This window comes from Pleurodeles waltl, chromosome 3_1, assembly GCF_031143425.1.
Source record: "Pleurodeles waltl isolate 20211129_DDA chromosome 3_1, aPleWal1.hap1.20221129, whole genome shotgun sequence".
Classification (NCBI taxonomy): Eukaryota; Metazoa; Chordata; class Amphibia; order Caudata; family Salamandridae; genus Pleurodeles; species Pleurodeles waltl.
The window spans coordinates 1,883,544,611-1,883,563,188 of NC_090440.1; the positions used below are offsets into that span (position 1 = coordinate 1,883,544,611).

An 18,578-nucleotide genomic window follows, 5' to 3' on the forward strand; every position below is an offset into this window, starting at 1 on the left:
CCTCACTTTTGTGGGTAGGCATAGTGCCCGCGACAGGAACACTCTCCCCAAAACGCAACAAGGACACATCAAATTTTTACATTGAAAACTGATGTGTTTTTTGGAAAGTGCCTAGCTGTGGATTTTGGCCTCTCGCTCAGCCGGCACGTAAGACAACCTACCAAACCTGTGCATGTTTTAAAACTAGACACCTTACAAAGATAGGCTGATCTGCCCCTGGAGTTTGGGGGGGGGGATGGAACAGAAATGGCCATTGGTAATGTGCCCCCATGCATGTGGAGCGTCCCTTGCCCAAGGAGCTGCCCCGCAAACAAAAGACACACACAAACCGAACCCTGGTGCCTAAGTGGTGTCTGCCCCCTTTGTGGGCAGATGGGCCTAAGGCCTATCTGCCCCCAAGGTGGGCAGAAATTATCAACAGTAATGTGCCCACGTGGAGGCAGATCAGCCTAATAGAAATAGGCCTGTCTGCCTCCAAGGGGGCAGAAATGACATAAAATAATATTTTAATAATAATAGTAAGGCTTGAGCTGCTGAGTGAAATATGGGGATGTTCAGTAGCATTCTGGCAGCAGTGTTCTGCATGATTTGCGGTTTATTCACAGAGATCTTTTGTAAGTTTTTTTTAAATAGTGTCTGTTGCAATAGTCCAAATTTGAGAGAACTAAAGCTGTGATCATTCTTTAACGAGTCAAATAGAATAAGATGAGCATTTTTTTAAAATAGTTTTAAAGACATAAAAAGAGGAGATGGCCATGTTGATCTGATTTGTATGAGTTTGTCATCCAAAGTGACACTAAGTGTAAAGAAATGGCTCCCTGTTGCAGTTACCCCCCACGTTTTGCCTGATGCTGACTTGACTGAGAAGTGTGCTGGGACCCTGCTAACCAGGCCCCAGCACCAGTGTTCTTTCACCTAAAATGTACCGTTGTCTCCACAATTGGCACAACCCTGGCACCCAGGTAAGTCCCTTGTAACTGGTACCCCTGGTACCAAGGGCCCTGATGCCAGGGAAGGTCTCTAAGGGCTGCAGCATGTCTTATGCCACCCTAGGGACCCCTCACTCAGCACAGACACACTGCTTGCCAGCTTGTGTGTGCTGGTGGGGAGAAAATGACTAAGTCGACATGGCACTCCCCTCCGGGTGCCATGCCAGCCTCACACTGGCTGTGGCATAGGTAAGTCACCCCTCTAGCAGGCCTTACAGCCCTAAGGCAGGGTGCACTATACCACAGGTGAGGACATAGGTGCATGAGCACTATGCCCCTACAGTGTCTAAGCAAAACCTTAGACATTGTAAGTGCAGGGTAGCCATAAGAGAATATGGTCTGGGAGTTTGTCAAAAACGAACTCCACAGCTCCATAATGGCTACACGGAATACTGGGAAGTTTGGTACCAAACTTCTCAGAATAATAAACCCACACTGATGCCAGTGTTGGATTTATTAAAAAATGCACACAGAGGGCATCTTAGCGATACCCCCTGTATTTTACCCAATTGTTCAGTGCAGGACTGACTGGTCTGTGCCAGCCTGCTGCTGAGAGACGAGTTTCTGACCCCATGTGGTGAGAGTCTTTGTGCTTTCTGAGGACAGAAACGAAGCCTGCTCTGGGTGGAGGTGCTTCACACCTCCCCCCTGCAGGAACTGTAACACCTAGCAGTGAGCCTCAAAGGCTCAGGCTTCGTCTTGCAATGCCCCAGGGCACTCCAGCTAGTGGAGATGCCCGCCCCCTGGACACAGCCCCCACATTTGGCGGCAAGTCCAGGAGAGATAATGAGAAAAACAAGGAGGAGTCACTGGCCAGTCAGGACAGCCCCTAAGGTGTCCTGAGCTGAGGTGACTCTGACTTTTAGAAATCCTCCATCTTGCAGATGGAGGATTCCCCCAATAGGATTAGGGATGTGCTCCCCTCCCCTCAGGGAGGAGGCACAAAGAGGGTGTACCCACCCTCAGGGCTAGTAGCCATTGGCTACTAACCCCCCAGACCTAAACACGCCCTTAAATTTAGTATTTAAGGGCTCCCCAGAACCTAGGAACTCGGATTCCTGCAACCTAAGAAGAAGAGGACTGCTAAGCTGAAAAACCCTGCAGAAGAAGACTAAGACACCAACTGCTTTGGCTCCAGCTCTACCGGCCTGTCTCCCCCCCCCCTTCTAAAGACACTGCTCCAGCAACGCTTTCCCCAGGACCAGCGACCTCTGAATCCTCAGAGGACTGCCCTGCTCTAGTAGGACCAAGAAACTCCTGAGGACAGCGGCCCTGTTCACCCAAGACTGCAACTTTGTTTCCAAAGGAGCAACTTTAAAACCACTACATCTCCCGCCGGAAGCGTGAGACTTGCTACACTGCACCCGACGCCCCGGCTCGACTTGTGGAGAAACAACACTTCAGGGTGGACTCCCCGGCGACTACGAGACCGTGAGTAGCTAGAGTTGCCCCCACAGCGACGCCTGCAGAGGGAATCCCGAGGCTCCCCCTGACCGCGAACGCCTGCTTCCCAGATCCCGACGCCTGGTAAAGACTCTGCACCCGCAGCCCCCAGGACCTGAAAGATCGGAACTCCAGTGCAGGAGTGACCCCCAGGAGGCCCTCTCCCTTGCCCAGGTGGTGGCTACCCCGAGGAGCCCCCCCTTGCCTGCCTGCATCGCTGAAGAGACCCCTTGGTCTCCCATTGATTTCCATTGGAAACCCGACGTGTGTTTGCACACTGCACCCGGCCGCCCCCGTGCTGCTGAGGGTGTACTTTCTGTGCTAACTTGTGTCCCCCCTGGTGCCCTACAAAACCCCCCTGGTCTGCCCTCCGAAGACGCGGGTACTTACCTGCTGGCAGACTGGAACCGGGGCCCCCCCTTCTCCATTGAAGCCTATGCGTTTTGGGCAACACTTTGAACTCTGCACCTGACCGGCCCTGAGCTGCTTGTGTGGTAACTTTGGGGTTGCTCTGAACCCCCAACGGTGGGCTACCTTGGACACAAACTTGAACCCCGTTGGTGATTTACTTACCTGCAAAAACTAACAAACTCTTACTCCCCCCAGGAACTGTGAAAATTGCACTGTCTAGTTTTAAAATAGCTATATGTGATTTATGTGAAAAGTGTATATGCTATTTTGATTATTCAACGTTCCTAAAGTACCTACCTGCAATACCTTTCATTTGAAGTATTACATGTAAAATTTGAACCTATAGTTCTTAAAATAAACTAAGAAAATATATTTTTCTATACAAAAACCTATTGGCCTGGAATTGTCTTTGAGTGTGTGTTCCTCATTTATTGCCTGTGTGTGTACAACAAATGCTTAACACTACTCCTTTGATAAGCCTACTGCTCGACCACACTACCACAAAATAGAGCATTAGTATTATCTCTTTTTGCCACTATCTTACCTCTAAGGGGAACCCTTGGACTCTGTGCATACTATTCCTTACTTTGAAATAGTGCATACAGAGCCAACTTCCTACACTAAGATTTTTTTTTTTTTTTTGTGGGAACAGGAAGTGACCCTAATTCTTGCGGCCAACAAGACGGGAACCGGAAGGATACGTTGTTGCTGAATACAATCAATTCTGTTTTGGATGAGTTTAAGTTAAGACCGTTGTCGTTCATCCAATTGCTGACTGCTGTCATGCAGTTTTGAAAGGTCTCACCAGTTCTGTGATAACTGTTGGAAAGTAAAACAGCAATCTGAGTATCATCAGCATAAGACACCAGTGAAAACCCGAAATGATGAATTAGGTTGGCCAAGGGGGTGACCTATATATTAAACATGGGTAGACTTAACAATGAGCCTTGTGGGACCTCACAGGGCAAAACAAAGGGCTTCTATGTCAATTTGCTAGGAGGCACTGCTTAGATCCTGTCTGTGGGGGAAAAAAATGAAGCAGGGCTAGGGCTTTGTCTTTGATCCCCGACTTCTGCAGACAGTAAATCAAACAAGTGTGATTGACCGTATCGAAAGCTGTAGACATGTCTGATAAGACAAGGGTTGCTCTGCCGCCCTTATCTATCGTGGATCTAATTTCTTCAGTGGCCACAAAAAGTGCGGTCTCCGTACTGTGACCACTGTGTAAACCGAACTGAGTTTCATCTAAGAGATTGTTTGATTCAGTAATTGATGTCAGTTGGGAATTCATGGCTTTTTTGGCCAGTTTGGCCAGAAAAGGAAGCCTCGATATGGGGTGATAGTTGTTGGTGTCATGAGGATCTAAATTAGGTTTCTAAATTAGTTGCAAAACTAAGCCCTTTTTCCATTGTTTGGGGAAATTCCCTGTACTAAACATGGTGTTAAAGATTTTAGTCAGGTGTCCAGCAATAATATGTGGGACGAGCTGAACTGTTGTGGGTGGACAGGGGTCAGATGGGGATCCTGATTTGGTAGTAAGCACCTTTGACTGATTTGCTCCACAGAGAGATAGGTAAATTCTCTAAAGGTAACTTGATTGTTAATCGCGAGTGAATCAGTATTGATGAACAGGTCAATGGCTCGACTGCTAGCTGAGAAACCATCAAGGCTCTCCTGAACTTTATGCTGGAAGAAATTTGCAAGGGCATTGCAAAAAGCCTGACTTATTCTCACTAAGTTGGCGGCAGGAGTAGAGGTAAGCTTAGTGACAGTGAGAAACCGCTCTTTGGTGGAGTTTTTAGCTGATTCAGTCTTTTCTGGTGAAATATTCTGACTTTACTTTTAAGATTAATGTTTTGTATTTAGCAATACACTGTTTATATTTTTCTTTTTCCACTATATTATAGTTCTTTCTCCATACACATTCCTGCCTACGACAGCATTGCTCAAGAGCTCTTAGGTTTTCTTTAAAGCACAGAGCGGAAGGCTTGCTTCTGTTTGACATTTTTGGCTTGGCAGGAGGGTGTTTATTGCTGTTTGCACCAATTTTTGCAATCCATGGATGCTTTATCAGGCTCTAAGGATGGAGCTAACTCAGATTCTGATAAAAGGAGATTAAGATCTGAGGCTTGTATTTTGTGCCACGGACAAGATACTTTTATATTGCAAGAAGTGGAAATTAAATAGTTTTAGAAGAAATATCTGTCTCGACGATCCCGCTTTATGATCAGACCAAGTCAAGTTGAGAATATCTATACTCTTCATATTAATGTTATTTGTAAAAACTCCATCGAGAGTGTGACCCTCAGAGTGAGTGCTGCCCTCAATAATCTGGGATAGCCCAAATCAGGACATAGTATCTAGTAGTTCTTCTGTCTCTTTATCTTCATTTATCTCTAGATGATAGGTAAAATCGCCTAATACCGTAAAGCCGGTTTAAGAGAAAAGTATTCCAGAAGAAGACCAATATCTTGGGACAACATGAATCTGGGCCCAGGAGGGCAATATACAAGAAGCATGTTAAAGGTTTGATTTTCAGATGATTCAGTATTAAAGATTAGTGATTCACATTCTTTAAGGGCAGCTGGTGATAAAAAGGCTGCAGAGGTGTTTCTAAAAATAATTGCCAGTCCTCAACGTCTCTTATATGTTCTATCAAGTCTGTGGATGAAGTACCCTTTATGAGTTGCTATGGCCATATCTGGGCCAGAGGTGGAATCCACCCAAGTTTCAGCTATAAACGCCAGATCAAACTGTTGGCTGTCTAAGAATTCTAAAAATTCAAAAGTGTGTTTTACCAAAGACCTGCCATTGATCAGAGCGCTGCAAATTTTGGCACTCAGTGTTCATATTTATGTTCATATCTACCGAGCTCTGTGCTCATATCCACTGATATATAGGACGTGCTGAATGTTCCTCATGTTTTGAGTGGGGGAGCAAAATGGCAGACACAGCTTGCATGCCCTGTGCTCCTCAGCTACCTAACAAAAATGTGCTGAAAATTGGTATTTCATGATCACTGCCGGAAATTAGCTTGTAGATTAGCATGATGAAGAGACATCTTTGGTTACTACTATATCAGTTACAAGTCCTTTGTATAGATTGTTTTGTAAAGCAAGGGGAGGCTTTACATGTTTACCTCTACATACCATATGCTTCTCAGTTGTATGGCTTTTGAATTTTTAAGCAGTACATCATTTTTGCTACATTGTCTGCAGGTGTTGATTTGGCTTCATTAAATCCTTTACAGGATCAGTCTATGATGTTTGGAAGTGACAGGAGCAGATTTATGGAGGGGAAACGTGCTGTAGAGGACAAGAACCTTGGTCCCTTAGTGAAAACCATCATGACTCGCTGTATTCAGTGCACACGATGCATCAGGTAACTCTTGCTTATCATTTTCAGTTCACTTCAGTTCAGCTTTCATATCACTTGCTCATAGTTGACTGCTCAGCCGCATTTGGCTATTACAAAGGTTATCTCCGTATGACTTTGAATCGATCAGTGTGGTGAAGAAGTGTCCATTGGCAGGACATTATCTCCTTATAACAGAGAAGAATTGAGGATGCCTTTCCATTGCTGTTGAGCACATTTGCTAAGAAATTATCTACACAGTGTGAATAGGATTACGGGCGAAAGGGGAGGAGATATGTTTTCACGAGCTACTGATTAATCCTTAAGTTTATTCTGATGACTTCTGTCTAATGATTACAAAAAATGTAAGTATCCTGACTCTCAAAGTATTTATTCAGTGCTCATGTAGACCTAAAAAAAAATACATTTATTTTCACCTTGCACTGTTGAGACAATCTATTATCATTATTATTATGGTCTTGTAGAGCACACAGCTACCCACATAGGGTTTCCCGGTGCTAAGCTATAGAAACAGTAATAAACAGATTTCCAATCTACAATAGCCACTTCTGTGGGCTTTGACGAAAATCAAGTAGTGTGGAACAATTTCTTAAGGCAACTGGGAGAGAGTTCCAGAGTTTAGGATCCAAAACTGAGAAGGAATGTGCGCCCATCCCGGCCAGATGAAACCCAGGCACAGTACATAGAGCCATATGCTGTGATCTCAGTGAACGAGCAGCAACACAGTCTCCTGAATGTAGTAAGGGCCACATCCAGCTCTAGCTTTCAAAACATAGCACAATGCTTTAAATTGAATGCGCTTAGTGAGCAAGAGCCAATGTAGAGCTTGAAGGAGATGGGCAACTGAAGCCTGCTTCAGAAGGTGAAACAAGAGCTGTTGGGCAGCATTCTAAACTGTTTGGAGGAGGCAGATAGAGGCTTGATCTATACCGAAGTAAAGGATATTGCCATAATCCAATCTGGACAGGTTGGAGCTTGGATTACTGTATTTTGGGCTGGTAGGGGAAGGATTCAAGTGATCTTTTTCAGCCACTTGAGCACAGCAAAGCAAGTAGAGGTCAACTTCACCACCTGTGGCGTCCTCAAGAGATGTTCATCCAGTATGAAGCCCAAGTTATTAACTTTGGGGAGACAAGGCAGGAAGAGGCCCAAGAGAAGCAGGCCAGTGTTAGGGGGCCCCAAAGTTGAGGATTCTTACTCAGGCTCATCACCGCCAGCTTATCACCGTTCAGCTTGGGAAAATTGTTACTCATCCTGGTGGCAAATAGTCTCAAGCCACGTTTGAGAACTGAGGGACCATGGTTGTGTGCTGACGACAAGAAGACAACAATTTTGGTGTTGTCTGCATAGGAAAAAAAGGTCAGGCCACAACTCTCCTCTACTTCTGCTAGCGGATGAACATAGATGTTAAGCAGTACTGGAATGAGCACTGAACCTTGGGGGACACCAGATGTTAAATGCTGAGTTTCTGCCACTGCGTTAGCTGAAAGGACCTGAAATGTCCTGTCATAGAGGAATGAAGTTAGCCAGGCAAGCGCAGTTCCCTCAAGTCTCAAAGCTGTCAATCTCTCAATCAGGATAGAGTGGGACACAGTGTCAAACACGGCACTCAGATCAAGTAAAATGAGAGCCGATGTACCACTTTCATCCAGGAACTTTCTGAGATGGTCTGTAACCCCTAGTAAGGCGGATTCCGTACTATGCCCTGCCCTAAATCCAGACTGTGAAGAATTAACGTAAATTTGAGTCTCCACATAGGATGTTAAAAAGGTATTTACATGTTTCTCTAAAACCTTGGAGCGGCAGGGCAACAAAGAAATAAGATGGATATTCAACCAGATGTTTGGGTCTAAGCTGGCTGGCACAAGATCCTCATGGAGAGAGGAGTTAATAAAGGTTCACCACTACCTGAAGTAGTTTTGAGTCCACAAGACCAGGCTTGGAAGATGGTAAGGAATCTAGCAGTGAGCCAGACTTAGTAGACCGTAAAATGCCCAACAAGGAGGGGGGACATCCAACTGGGGCCACAACCTCAGTTTAGAGGAGGAGTTAGGCAAGGGCATGCAGCCATTAAGCTTCATGAGAGTGGGTTTGATGTCACAACCCGGAATGACATATTACAAAACCGTTACTTCGCCTTTGAAGTCCTTAACTAGCTGCAGGGATTATCCACTACCTTTTTAGTGAAAAACAACCAAGAGTGAAGGCGGACGGCTGGCTAGGATCTGAGAGCTCTTGTAGCACAAAACCATAAAAGCACCAAGAATAGTGTAGGCCAACGATGATCGCACCAGTGTGAGTTCAATAATATTCAGTTTCCAGCCCTCAAACCCCTGTGAACCTATTGCTCAGGGATCACTTACTTTTAATGCACTATAAGCACTCTTTGTCATTCTGTGGGGTTGTAGCTCTTTTACCACATTAAAAAGTGTCTTATGACTGTTTTGGGCCTTGATAATTTTATCTGAGTAGAATAACACATGCGTTACTACAGTGCCTATGGTATTGTGTTATCGCTTTACTTTAGGAGGCTTTGGATTTCTCCTCATAAGACCTTCTCCAGATTCTTTATAAGACCTAATAGTGCTTTTTTCTCTAGTCACAGTGTGTCAATACAACAGGGAGCTGGTGGAATTGTTCTAGTTGAGTGTCTAAAAGCAGCATGTAGAGCTGCAAAATCTAAAAATGTCGACATGTTTAAAATTTAACAGTATAATAAATCTATTTTCAGTGTTCTGTTATAGGAAAGTAAATTATTTGGGATAGACAAGATGTCGCACAATGTAAATATAATTAATCTGTGGTCAATCCCTGGTAATGTGACACAAAGCAGTGAGGCTTAAGTCTAAGACAACGTGTTAAGTATTTTAGCAGTGCATATTCAGTATTAAAAGTCACACAAAACACAAAGTTTTAAGATCAAGAGAAAATGTTTATGAGTAAAATAAGACCAAAATGACAAAAAAACAATTAAGGGGATCTCGAGTTAAGATTTGTTAAAGATTTAAGTGAAAATGGAGCCAAAACCCACAAAGTGCCAATGATAGTCTATTGAAGCAGTGAACCAGGACCTAGGCATGATTTGAGATTGACCGTGATGGAGCCCTGGAAAGATACAAGTTGATTGCACCTCCTGAAAATCAGGAAATAAAAAAAAAAAAGAAAACATTTCAAAGGCCAAATGCAGAAAGGGACTTAGTCACTTTTTCAGAGTAAAATTCATTCTTGAGTGGGCTGTCTCTGAATTTGTAGCCAATGCCATGGATCCTTGACTGGATACTTAAAGCACATTGGTCCCGCCGGAGTTCTGGAGGATTGGAGGTTTTTCACCAAACCTTTTAAAGGCACCTTGCAAAATGGGACTTGGTAATTTTTTCAGAGGTGCTGGGAGTCCCTAGTACAGTGCACGGTGTGTGCCCAAGGCCTGTAAATCAAATGCTACTAGTGGGCCTGCTGCACTGATTACCACCCATGAGTAGCCCTTTAAACCTGGCTCAAGACTTCCATTGCAGTGCCTTTGTGCAGTTGTAAACCTTCTCTTTACTACATATGCCACCCCAAAAGAAGGCCCAAGGCAGCCCCCTGGGCAGGGTGCAGTGTATTTAAAAGGTAAGACACATACTGGTGTGTTTTACATGTCCTTATAGTGAAATACTGTTAACTGTGTTTTCCACTGTTGCAAGGACAATCTCTCCTATTTGGTAACAAGGGGATTTTTCTTGAAATATCTTTTAAGTGTAATTTCCCATTGGGAGTAGAAAGAGATCTGGAGTTTGGGGTCTCTCAACTCACAATTTAAAAATACAACTTTTGGTGAAGTTGATTTTTTAATTGAATTGAAAGTTTGAGAATGGCGCTTTTAGAAAGTGGCCATTTTCTTGCCTAACCATTCTGTGCCTCTGCCTGTCTGTGGAATACACACGTCTGGATCAGGATGATAGATGGGCTCTTGGTGCATTCACTCTAGACAGTCACACAAAGGGAGCTAAGGTGTGCCCTGCATATCCTGATGTCCCACCACCAGGTTAATGGGTCTTCCTGAGCTAGAGCGGTGGGATGAGCTGACACTTGCAACCGAATAGGGCTGTCTCTGTCCTCACACAAAGCAGTCTCCAACCCCCTGGAGTGTGCTTGGGGCGAGGCAGGGAAGTTTGCCTACTTCAAAAACAGAAGTGGGTGTAAGTACTGGACCTCTGACACCACGTAGTTAGAACACTTCTGGACTGGGGGCTTTCGGCCAGGAAGAAGAGATGGATGCTGTTGGAGGGACTGCAATTCTGCCTGTTGCTTTGCTGTGCTGGCCTGCTGCTTCTCGCCTCGGAGTGAAAGGCCTGGACTTTGCTTTCTTTATCCTGCTTTCCAAGGTTCTCCAATGTCTTGAACTGTGCTTGCCTCCTGTTAAGAAGTCTCGTCCAAAGACTTCACCTACCAGTGCCTGGGCTCTCTTGCTGAGAGATGTGACTTGCCAAGTGGTGCAAAATCCAGTTCTTGAACCCTCGGAAGTGAGCTCTGGTGCAACCAAGAAGAAAGTAAGCACATCGCCTCCAGAGTGACTTTGGAACTTGCAACGTTGTCTACTCCGCGCTGCTGCCTGCACCGGAGCCGTGGTCTCCGCTAAGTGCAACGACCGCGACCTGCAACACAGGCCTGACGCAGTGCCTCTGCAGTTGCGCCACAGCGTGAGTCTCGGGTGCTGTCACAGTCATCCGTGACACCCATCTCTGTCGCAGCACCTGTGGCCCCATATGTGGCCCCAAAGTCGGCGCTTCGCATCTTAATCTGCTTGATTTATCAACCCTGCCTTGTCGTAAGGAACCAATGCCTCGCCACTGACACCGCATCACCTCCCCTGCAACTGTAAGGAACTGACCACTCACCTCCCCTGCCTAGTAGTAAGGAATCGGCGCTGCACCGGTTCCAGCGATGCCTCACCTCCCCAACTCCATGTAATGTCTTTCTTTTATCATAGTTTTCCAAGGTACTGAGCTCAGAATCTGTGCGACTCTGTAACTGTCCCACACTCCCTCACAAGTGATGTTGAACTGTTGGAAGTGACCCCATCAAAAGGCTGTGATAACCTCAGTTGGAGCTATTGTGTTTCTAAGCGCTATGCTAAGATTTAATCTTTGAAAATGTGTATCTTCACTTGTATATGTTGGAATATTGTTGTTTTGGTCATGTTTTACTCTGATAAATATTTGCTATCTTTATAAACTGGTGTGGAGTACTTTTGTGGTGTTTTCACTGGATTTGGGGGGGGGTGTGGACGTGTATATAAATATTTTGCACATTGCCTCTGAGACAAGCTTGACTGCTCGTGCCAACGGGGGGAGCACGGGCTACCTTAGCTGTGTGGCTCCGTTACAATGACTAGAGTGAGGGTCCCTACTTAGACAGGGTGCAGACCACTGCCAACTAGAGACCCGATTTCTAACACAGGGAAATTGGAGACTCTTAGCGTGTCAGGCAGAATCCAACAGCAGAGTCTGGTCTAATTTCTGTCGCCAGTTGTCAGTGGGTGTGAGAAGGTAGCCTCTTTCTAGCCTTGTTACCCCCACTTTTGGCCTGTTTGTGAGTGTATGTCAGGGTGTTTGTCACTGTTTTCACTGTCTCACTGGGATCCGGATAGCCGGGCCTCAGTGCTCATAGTGAAAACACTATGTTTTCAGTATGGTTGTTATGTGTCACTGGGATCCTGCTGGTCAGGACCCCAGTGCTCATAGGTTTGTGGCCTATATGTATGTGTCACTGGGACCCTGTCACACAGGGCCCCAGTGCTCATAGGTGTGCATGTATATGTTCCCTGTGTGGTGCCTAACTGTCTCACTGAGGCTCTGCTAACCAGAACCTCAGTGGTTATGCTCTCTCATTACTTCCAAATTGTCACTGACAGGCTAGTGACCATTTTTACCAATTTACATTGGCTTACTGGAACACCCTTATAATTCCCTAGTATATGGTACTGAGGTACCCAGGGTATTGGGGTTCCAGGAGATCCCTATGGGCTGCAGCATTTCTTTTGCCACCCATAGGGAGCTCTGACAATTCTTACACAGGCCTGCCACTGCAGCCTGAGTGAAATAACGTCCACGTTATTTCACAGCCATTTTACACTGCACTTAAGTAACTTATAAGTCACCTATATGTCTAACCTTTACCTGGTAAAGGTTAGGTGCAAAGTTACTTAGTGTGAGGGCACCCTGGCACTAGCCAAGGTGCCCCCACATTGTTCAGAGTCAATTCCCTGAACTTTGTGAGTGCGGGGACACCATTACACGCGTGCACTACATATAGGTCACTACCTATATGTAGCTTCACCATGGTAACTCCGAATATGGCCATGTAACATGTCTATGATCATGGAATTGCCCCCTCTATACCATCCTGGCATAGTTGGCACAATCCCATGATCCCAGTGGTCTGTAGCACAGACCCTGGTACTGCCAAACTGCCCTTCCTGGGGTTTCTCTGCAGCTGCTGCTGCTGCCAACCCCTCAGACAGGCAGCTGCCCTCCTGGGGTCCAGCCAGGCCTGGCCCAGGATGGCAGAACAAAGAACTTCCTCTGAGAGAGGGTGTGACACCCTCTCCCTTTGGAAAATGGTGTGAAGGCAGGGGAGGAGTAGCCTCCCCCAGCCTCTGGAAATGCTTTGTTGGGCACAGATGTGCCCAATTCTGCATAAGCCAGTCTACACCGGTTCAGGGACCCCTTAGCCCCTGCTCTGGCGCGAAACTGGACAAAGGAAAGGGGAGTGACCACTCCCCTGACCTGCACCTCCCCTGGGAGGTGTCCAGAGCTCCTCCAGTGTGCTCCAGACCTCTGCCATCTTGGAAACAGAGGTGCTGCTGGCACACTGGGCTGCTCTGAGTGGCCAGTGCCACCAGGTGACGTCAGAGACTCCTTGTGATAGGCTCCTTCAGGTGTTAGTAGCCTTTCCTCTCTCCTAGGTAGCCAAACCCTCTTTTCTGGCTATTTAGGGTCTCTGTCTCTGGGGAAACTTTAGATAACGAATGCATGAGCTCAGCCGAGTTCCTCTGCATCTCCCTCTTCACCTTCTGATAAGGAATCGACCGCTGACCGCGCTGGAAGCCTGCAAACCTGCAACATAGTAGCAAAGACGACTACTGCAACTCTGTAACGCTGATCCTGCCGCCTTCTCGACTGTTTTCCTGCTTGTGCATGCTGTGGGGGTAGCCTGCCTCCTCTCTGCACCAGAAGCTCCGAAGAAATCTCCCGTGGGTCGACGGAATCTTCCCCCTGCAACCGCAGGCACCAAAAAGCTGCATCTCCGGTCCCTTGGGTCTCCTCTCAGCACGACGAGCGAGGTCCCTCGAATCCAGCGACACCGTCCAAGTGACCCCCACAGTCCAGTGACTCTTCAGCCCAAGTTTGGTGGAGGTAAGTCCTTGCCTCACCTCGCTGGGCTGCATTGCTGGGAACCGCGACTTTGCAAGCTTCTCCGGCCCCTGTGCACTTCCGGCGGAAATCCTGTGTGCACAGCCAAGCCTGGGTCCACGGCACTCTAACCTGCATTGCACGACTTTCTAAGTTGGTCTCCGGCGACGTGGGACTCCTTTGTGCAACTTCGGCGAGCACCGTTTCACGCATCCTCGTAGTGCCTGTTTCTGGCACTTCTCCGGGTGCTACCTGCTTCAGTGAGGGCTCTTTGTCTTGCTCGACGTCCCCTCTCTCTGCAGGTCCAATTTGCGACCTTCTGGTCCCTCCTGGGCCCCAGCAGCGTCCAAAAACGCCAAACGCACGATTTGCGTGTAGCAAGGCTTGTTGGCATCCATCCGGCGGGAAAACACTTCTGCACGACCCTCCAAGGCGTGGGGGATCCATCCTCCAAAGGGGAAGTCTCTAGCCCTTGTCGTTCCTGCAGTATTCACAGTTCTTCAGCCTAGAAAGAGCTTCTTTGCACCAACCGCTGGCATTTCTTGGGCATCTGCCCATCTCCGAGCTGCTTGTGACTTTTGGACTTGGTCCCCTTGTTCCACAGGTACCTTCAGACAGGAATCCATCGTTGTTGCATTGCTGATTTGTGTTTTCCTTGCATTCTCCCTCTAACACGACTATTTTGTCCTTAGGGGAACTTTGGTGCACTTTGCACTCACTTTTCAGGGTCTTGGGGAAGGTTATTTTTCTAACTCTCACTATTTTCTAATAGTCCCAGCGACCCTCTACAAGGTCACATAGGTTTGGGGTCCATTCGTGGTTCACATTCCACTTCTGGAGTATATGGTTTGTGTTGCCCCTATCCCTATGTTTCCCCATTGCATCCTATTGTAACTATACATTGTTTGCACTGTTTTCTAAGACTATACTGCATATTTTTGCTATTGTGTATATATATCTTGTGTATATTTCCTATCCTCTCACTGAGGGTACACTCTAAGATACTTTGGCATATTGTCATAAAAATAAAGTACCTTTATTTTTAGTATAACTGTGTATTGTGTTTTCTTATGATATTGTGCATATGACACTAAGTGGTACTGTAGTAGCTTCACACGTCTCCTAGTTCAGCCTAAGCTGCTCTGCTAAGCTACCATTATCTATCAGCCTAAGCTGCTAGACACCCTATACACTAATAAGGGATAACTGGGCCTGGTGCAAGGTGCAAGTACCCCTTGGTACTCACTACAAGCCAGTCCAGCCTCCTACAGTGGGTTACTGACAGGAAAAAACCTCTTGCAGCTTCTTGTGTCCCTGCAGTCACACACGTGTAGGAAGCTGGCTCTTTATATAGTGGACCAAAAAGAGATACACTGTGTAAAGAGTCTTGTGGGCGAGCAGTTAGGCATATCAGAGACTAGTGCTAGGCATGTAAAGTACACACATAGGCAGTAAGTGAGACAGACACATCAATAAGCAAATCCAACCCCACTTTATAAAAATAACACACATTTTTTTATATATATTGTAGGAAGTTGGCTCTGTATGTGCTATTTCAAAGTAAGGAATAGCATGCACAGAGTCCAAGGGTTCCCCTTAGAGGTAAAATAGTGGTAAAAATAGATAATACTAATGCTCTATTTTGTGGTAGTGTGGTCGAGCAGTAGGCTTATCCAAGGAGTAGTGTTAAGCATTTGTTGTACATACACATAGACAATAAATGAGGTACACACACTCGGAGACAAATCCAGCCAATAGGTTTTGTTATAGAAAAATATCTTTTCTTAGTTTATTTTAAGAACCACAGGTTCAATTTCTACATGTAATATCTCATTTGAAAGGTATTGCAGGTAAGTACTTTAGGAACTTTAAATCATAAAAATTGCATGTATACTTTACAAGTTATTGGCAAATAGCTGTTTTAAAAGTGGACACTTAGTGCAATTTTCACAGTTCCTAGGGGAGGTAAGTTTTTGTTAGTTTTACCAGGTAAGTAAGACACTTACAGGGTTCAGTTCTTGGTCCAAGGTAGCCCACCGTTGGGGGTTCAGAGCAACCCCAAAGTCACCACACCAGCAGCTCAGGGCCGGTCAGGTGCAGAGTTCAAAGTGGTGCCCAAAACACATAGGCTAGAATGGAGAGAGGGGGGTGCCCCGATTCCGGTCTGCTTGCAGGTAAGTACCCGCGTCTTCGGAGGGCAGACCAGAGGGGTTTTGTAGGGCACCGGGGGGGACACAAGCCCACACAGAAATTTCACCCTCAGCAGCGCGGGGGCGGCCGGGTGCAGTGTAGGAACAGGCGTCGGGTTCGCAATGTTAGTCTATGAGAGATCTCGGGATCTCTTCAGCGCTGCAGGTAGGCAAGGGGGGGATTCCTCGGGGAAACCTCCACTTGGGCAAGGGAGAGGGACTCCTGGGGGTCACTTCTCCAGTGAAAGTCCGGTCCTTCAGGTCCTGGGGGCTGCGGGTGCAGGGTCTCTCCCAGGCGTCGGGACTTTAGGTTCAAAGAGTCGCGGTCAGGGGAAGCCTCGGGATTCCCTCTGCAGGCGGCGCTGTGGGGGCTCAGGGGGGACAGGTTTTGGTACTCACAGTATCAGAGTAGTCCTGGGGTCCCTCCTGAGGTGTTGGATCGCCACCAGCCGAGTCGGGGTCGCCGGGTGCAGTGTTGCAAGTCTCACGCTTCTTGCGGGGAGCTTGCAGGGTTCTTTAAAGCTGCTGGAAACAAAGTTGCAGCTTTTCTTGGAGCAGGTCCGCTGTCCTCGGGAGTTTCTTGTCTTTTCGAAGCAGGGGCAGTCCTCAGAGGATGTCGAGGTCGCTGGTCCCTTTGGAAGGCGTCGCTGGAGCAGGATCTTTGGAAGGCAGGAGACAGGCCGGTGAGTTTCTGGAGCCAAGGCAGTTGTCGTCTTCTGGTCTTCCGCTGCAGGGGTTTTCAGCTGGGCAGTCCTTCTTCTTGTAGTTGCAGGAATCTAATTTTCTAGGGTTCAGGGTAGCCCTTAAATACTAAATTTAAGGGCGTGTTTAGGTCTGGGGGGTTAGTAGCCAATGGCTACTAGCCCTGAGGGTGGGTACACCCTCTTTGTGCCTCCTCCCAAGGGGAGGGGGTCACAATCCTAACCCTATTGGGGGAATCCTCCATCTGCAAGATGGAGGATTTCTAAAAGTTAGAGTCACTTCAGCTCAGGACACCTTAGGGGCTGTCCTGACTGGCCAGTGACTCCTCCTTGTTTTTCTCATTATTTTCTCCGGCCTTGCCGCCAAAAGTGGGGCCTGGCCGGAGGGGGCGGGCAACTCCACTAGCTGGAGTGTCCTGCTGGGTTGGCACAAAGGAGGTGAGCCTTTGAGGCTCACCGCCAGGTGTGACAATTCCTGCCTGGGGGAGGTGTTAGCATCTCCACCCAGTGCAGGCTTTGTTACTGGCCTCAGAGTGACAAAGGCACTCTCCCCATGGGGCCAGCAACATGTCTCGGTTTGTGGCAGGCTGCTAAAACTAGTCAGCCTACACAGATAGTCGGTTAAGTTTCAGGGGGCACCTCTAAGGTGCCCTCTGGGGTGTATTTTACAATAAAATGTACACTGGCATCAGTGTGCATTTATTGTGCTGAGAAGTTTGATACCAAACTTCCCAGTTTTCAGTGTAGCCATTATGGTGCTGTGGAGTTCGTGTTTGACAAACTCCCAGACCATATACTCTTATGGCTACCCTGCACTTACAATGTCTAAGGTTTTGTTTAGACACTGTAGGGGTACCATGCTCATGCACTGGTACCCTCACCTATGGTATAGTGCACCCTGCCTTAGGGCTGTAAGGCCTGCTAGAGGGGTGTCTTACCTATACTGCATAGGCAGTGAGAGGCTGGCATGGCACCCTGAGGGGAGTGCCATGTCGACTTACTCGTTTTGTCCTCACTAGCACACACAAGCTGGCAAGCAGTGTGTCTGTGCTGAGTGAGAGGTCTCCAGGGTGGCATAAGACATGCTGCAGCCCTTAGAGACCTTCCTTGGCATCAGGGCCCTGGGTACTAGAAGTACCAGTTACAAGGGACTTATCTGGATGCCAGGGTCTGCCAATTGTGGGTACAAAAGTACAGGTTAGGGAAAGAACACTGGTGCTGGGGCCTGGTTAGCAGGCCTCAGCACACTTTCAATTGTAAACATAGCATCAGCAAAGGCAAAAAGTCAGGGGGCAACCATGCCAAGGAGGCATTTCCTTACATATATATGTTCAATGGCATGTGTGGAGCAGATACACATGCTGTGCGTATACTTCTGCCATCTAGTGTTGGGCTCGGAGTGTTACAAGTTGTTTTTCTTCGAAGAAGTGTTTTCGAGTCACAGGATCGAGTGACTCTTCCTTTTCGGCTCCATTGCGGATGGACATCGACTCCATGTTAGATTGTTTTCTTTCCGCCATCGGGATCGGACTTGTTTCCTTTCACTCCGATAATTCGATTCCGAAAACTTTGAAAACGCTTAATTTTTCGACAGTATTGTATCAATCGCGTTACATCTTCTATTGACACTTCGGTACCGTTGGAACAGACATCTCTACTCGCCCTTCGGGGCGCGCGCGCCCAACTCGGGCCTGGTTGGGCCGACCGCGTGGAACACTCATGGATCGGACTCCATTCCGATTCTGTCCTCGGTGCCATGCCAAATTCCCTTATACAGACCACCTCATCTGTAATCTTTGCCTTTCCCCAGATCATTGGGAAGAAAATTGCGAGGCCTGCCGATCCTTCCGATCAAAGAAGACACTTCGGGACAGAAGAGCACAAAGGCTCGAGATGGCGTCAAAAAGCTCAGAACATCTCGACGTCGAGGAGGAGGAGATCATGCAGACCACAGTCTCTGTTCGAGGATCCGATTCCGACGAGGAATCCGAAGAAGACAGACAGGTCACAGCAGGACAGCACATGAGTACACCTGCCCCTGTACCATCTAAACCGAAATATAAGGCCTTTGGGACG

The 18,578-nt window shown here is 47.2% G+C and overlaps 1 protein-coding gene across 3 annotated transcripts in view; it reads left to right on the plus strand.

Annotated features, from left to right (window-relative positions):
• The window catches only part of NDUFS1 (NADH:ubiquinone oxidoreductase core subunit S1), a 490,208-nt gene that overhangs the window by 113,584 nt on the left and 358,046 nt on the right, over window positions 1–18,578 (plus strand). For all 3 annotated transcript variants that reach the window (XM_069225983.1, XM_069225982.1, XM_069225981.1), the window contains one exon: window positions 6,094–6,224. In XM_069225983.1, the coding sequence (XP_069082084.1) occupies window positions 6,094–6,224 (131 nt within the window). The remainder of the gene's footprint in view (window positions 1–6,093; window positions 6,225–18,578) is intronic.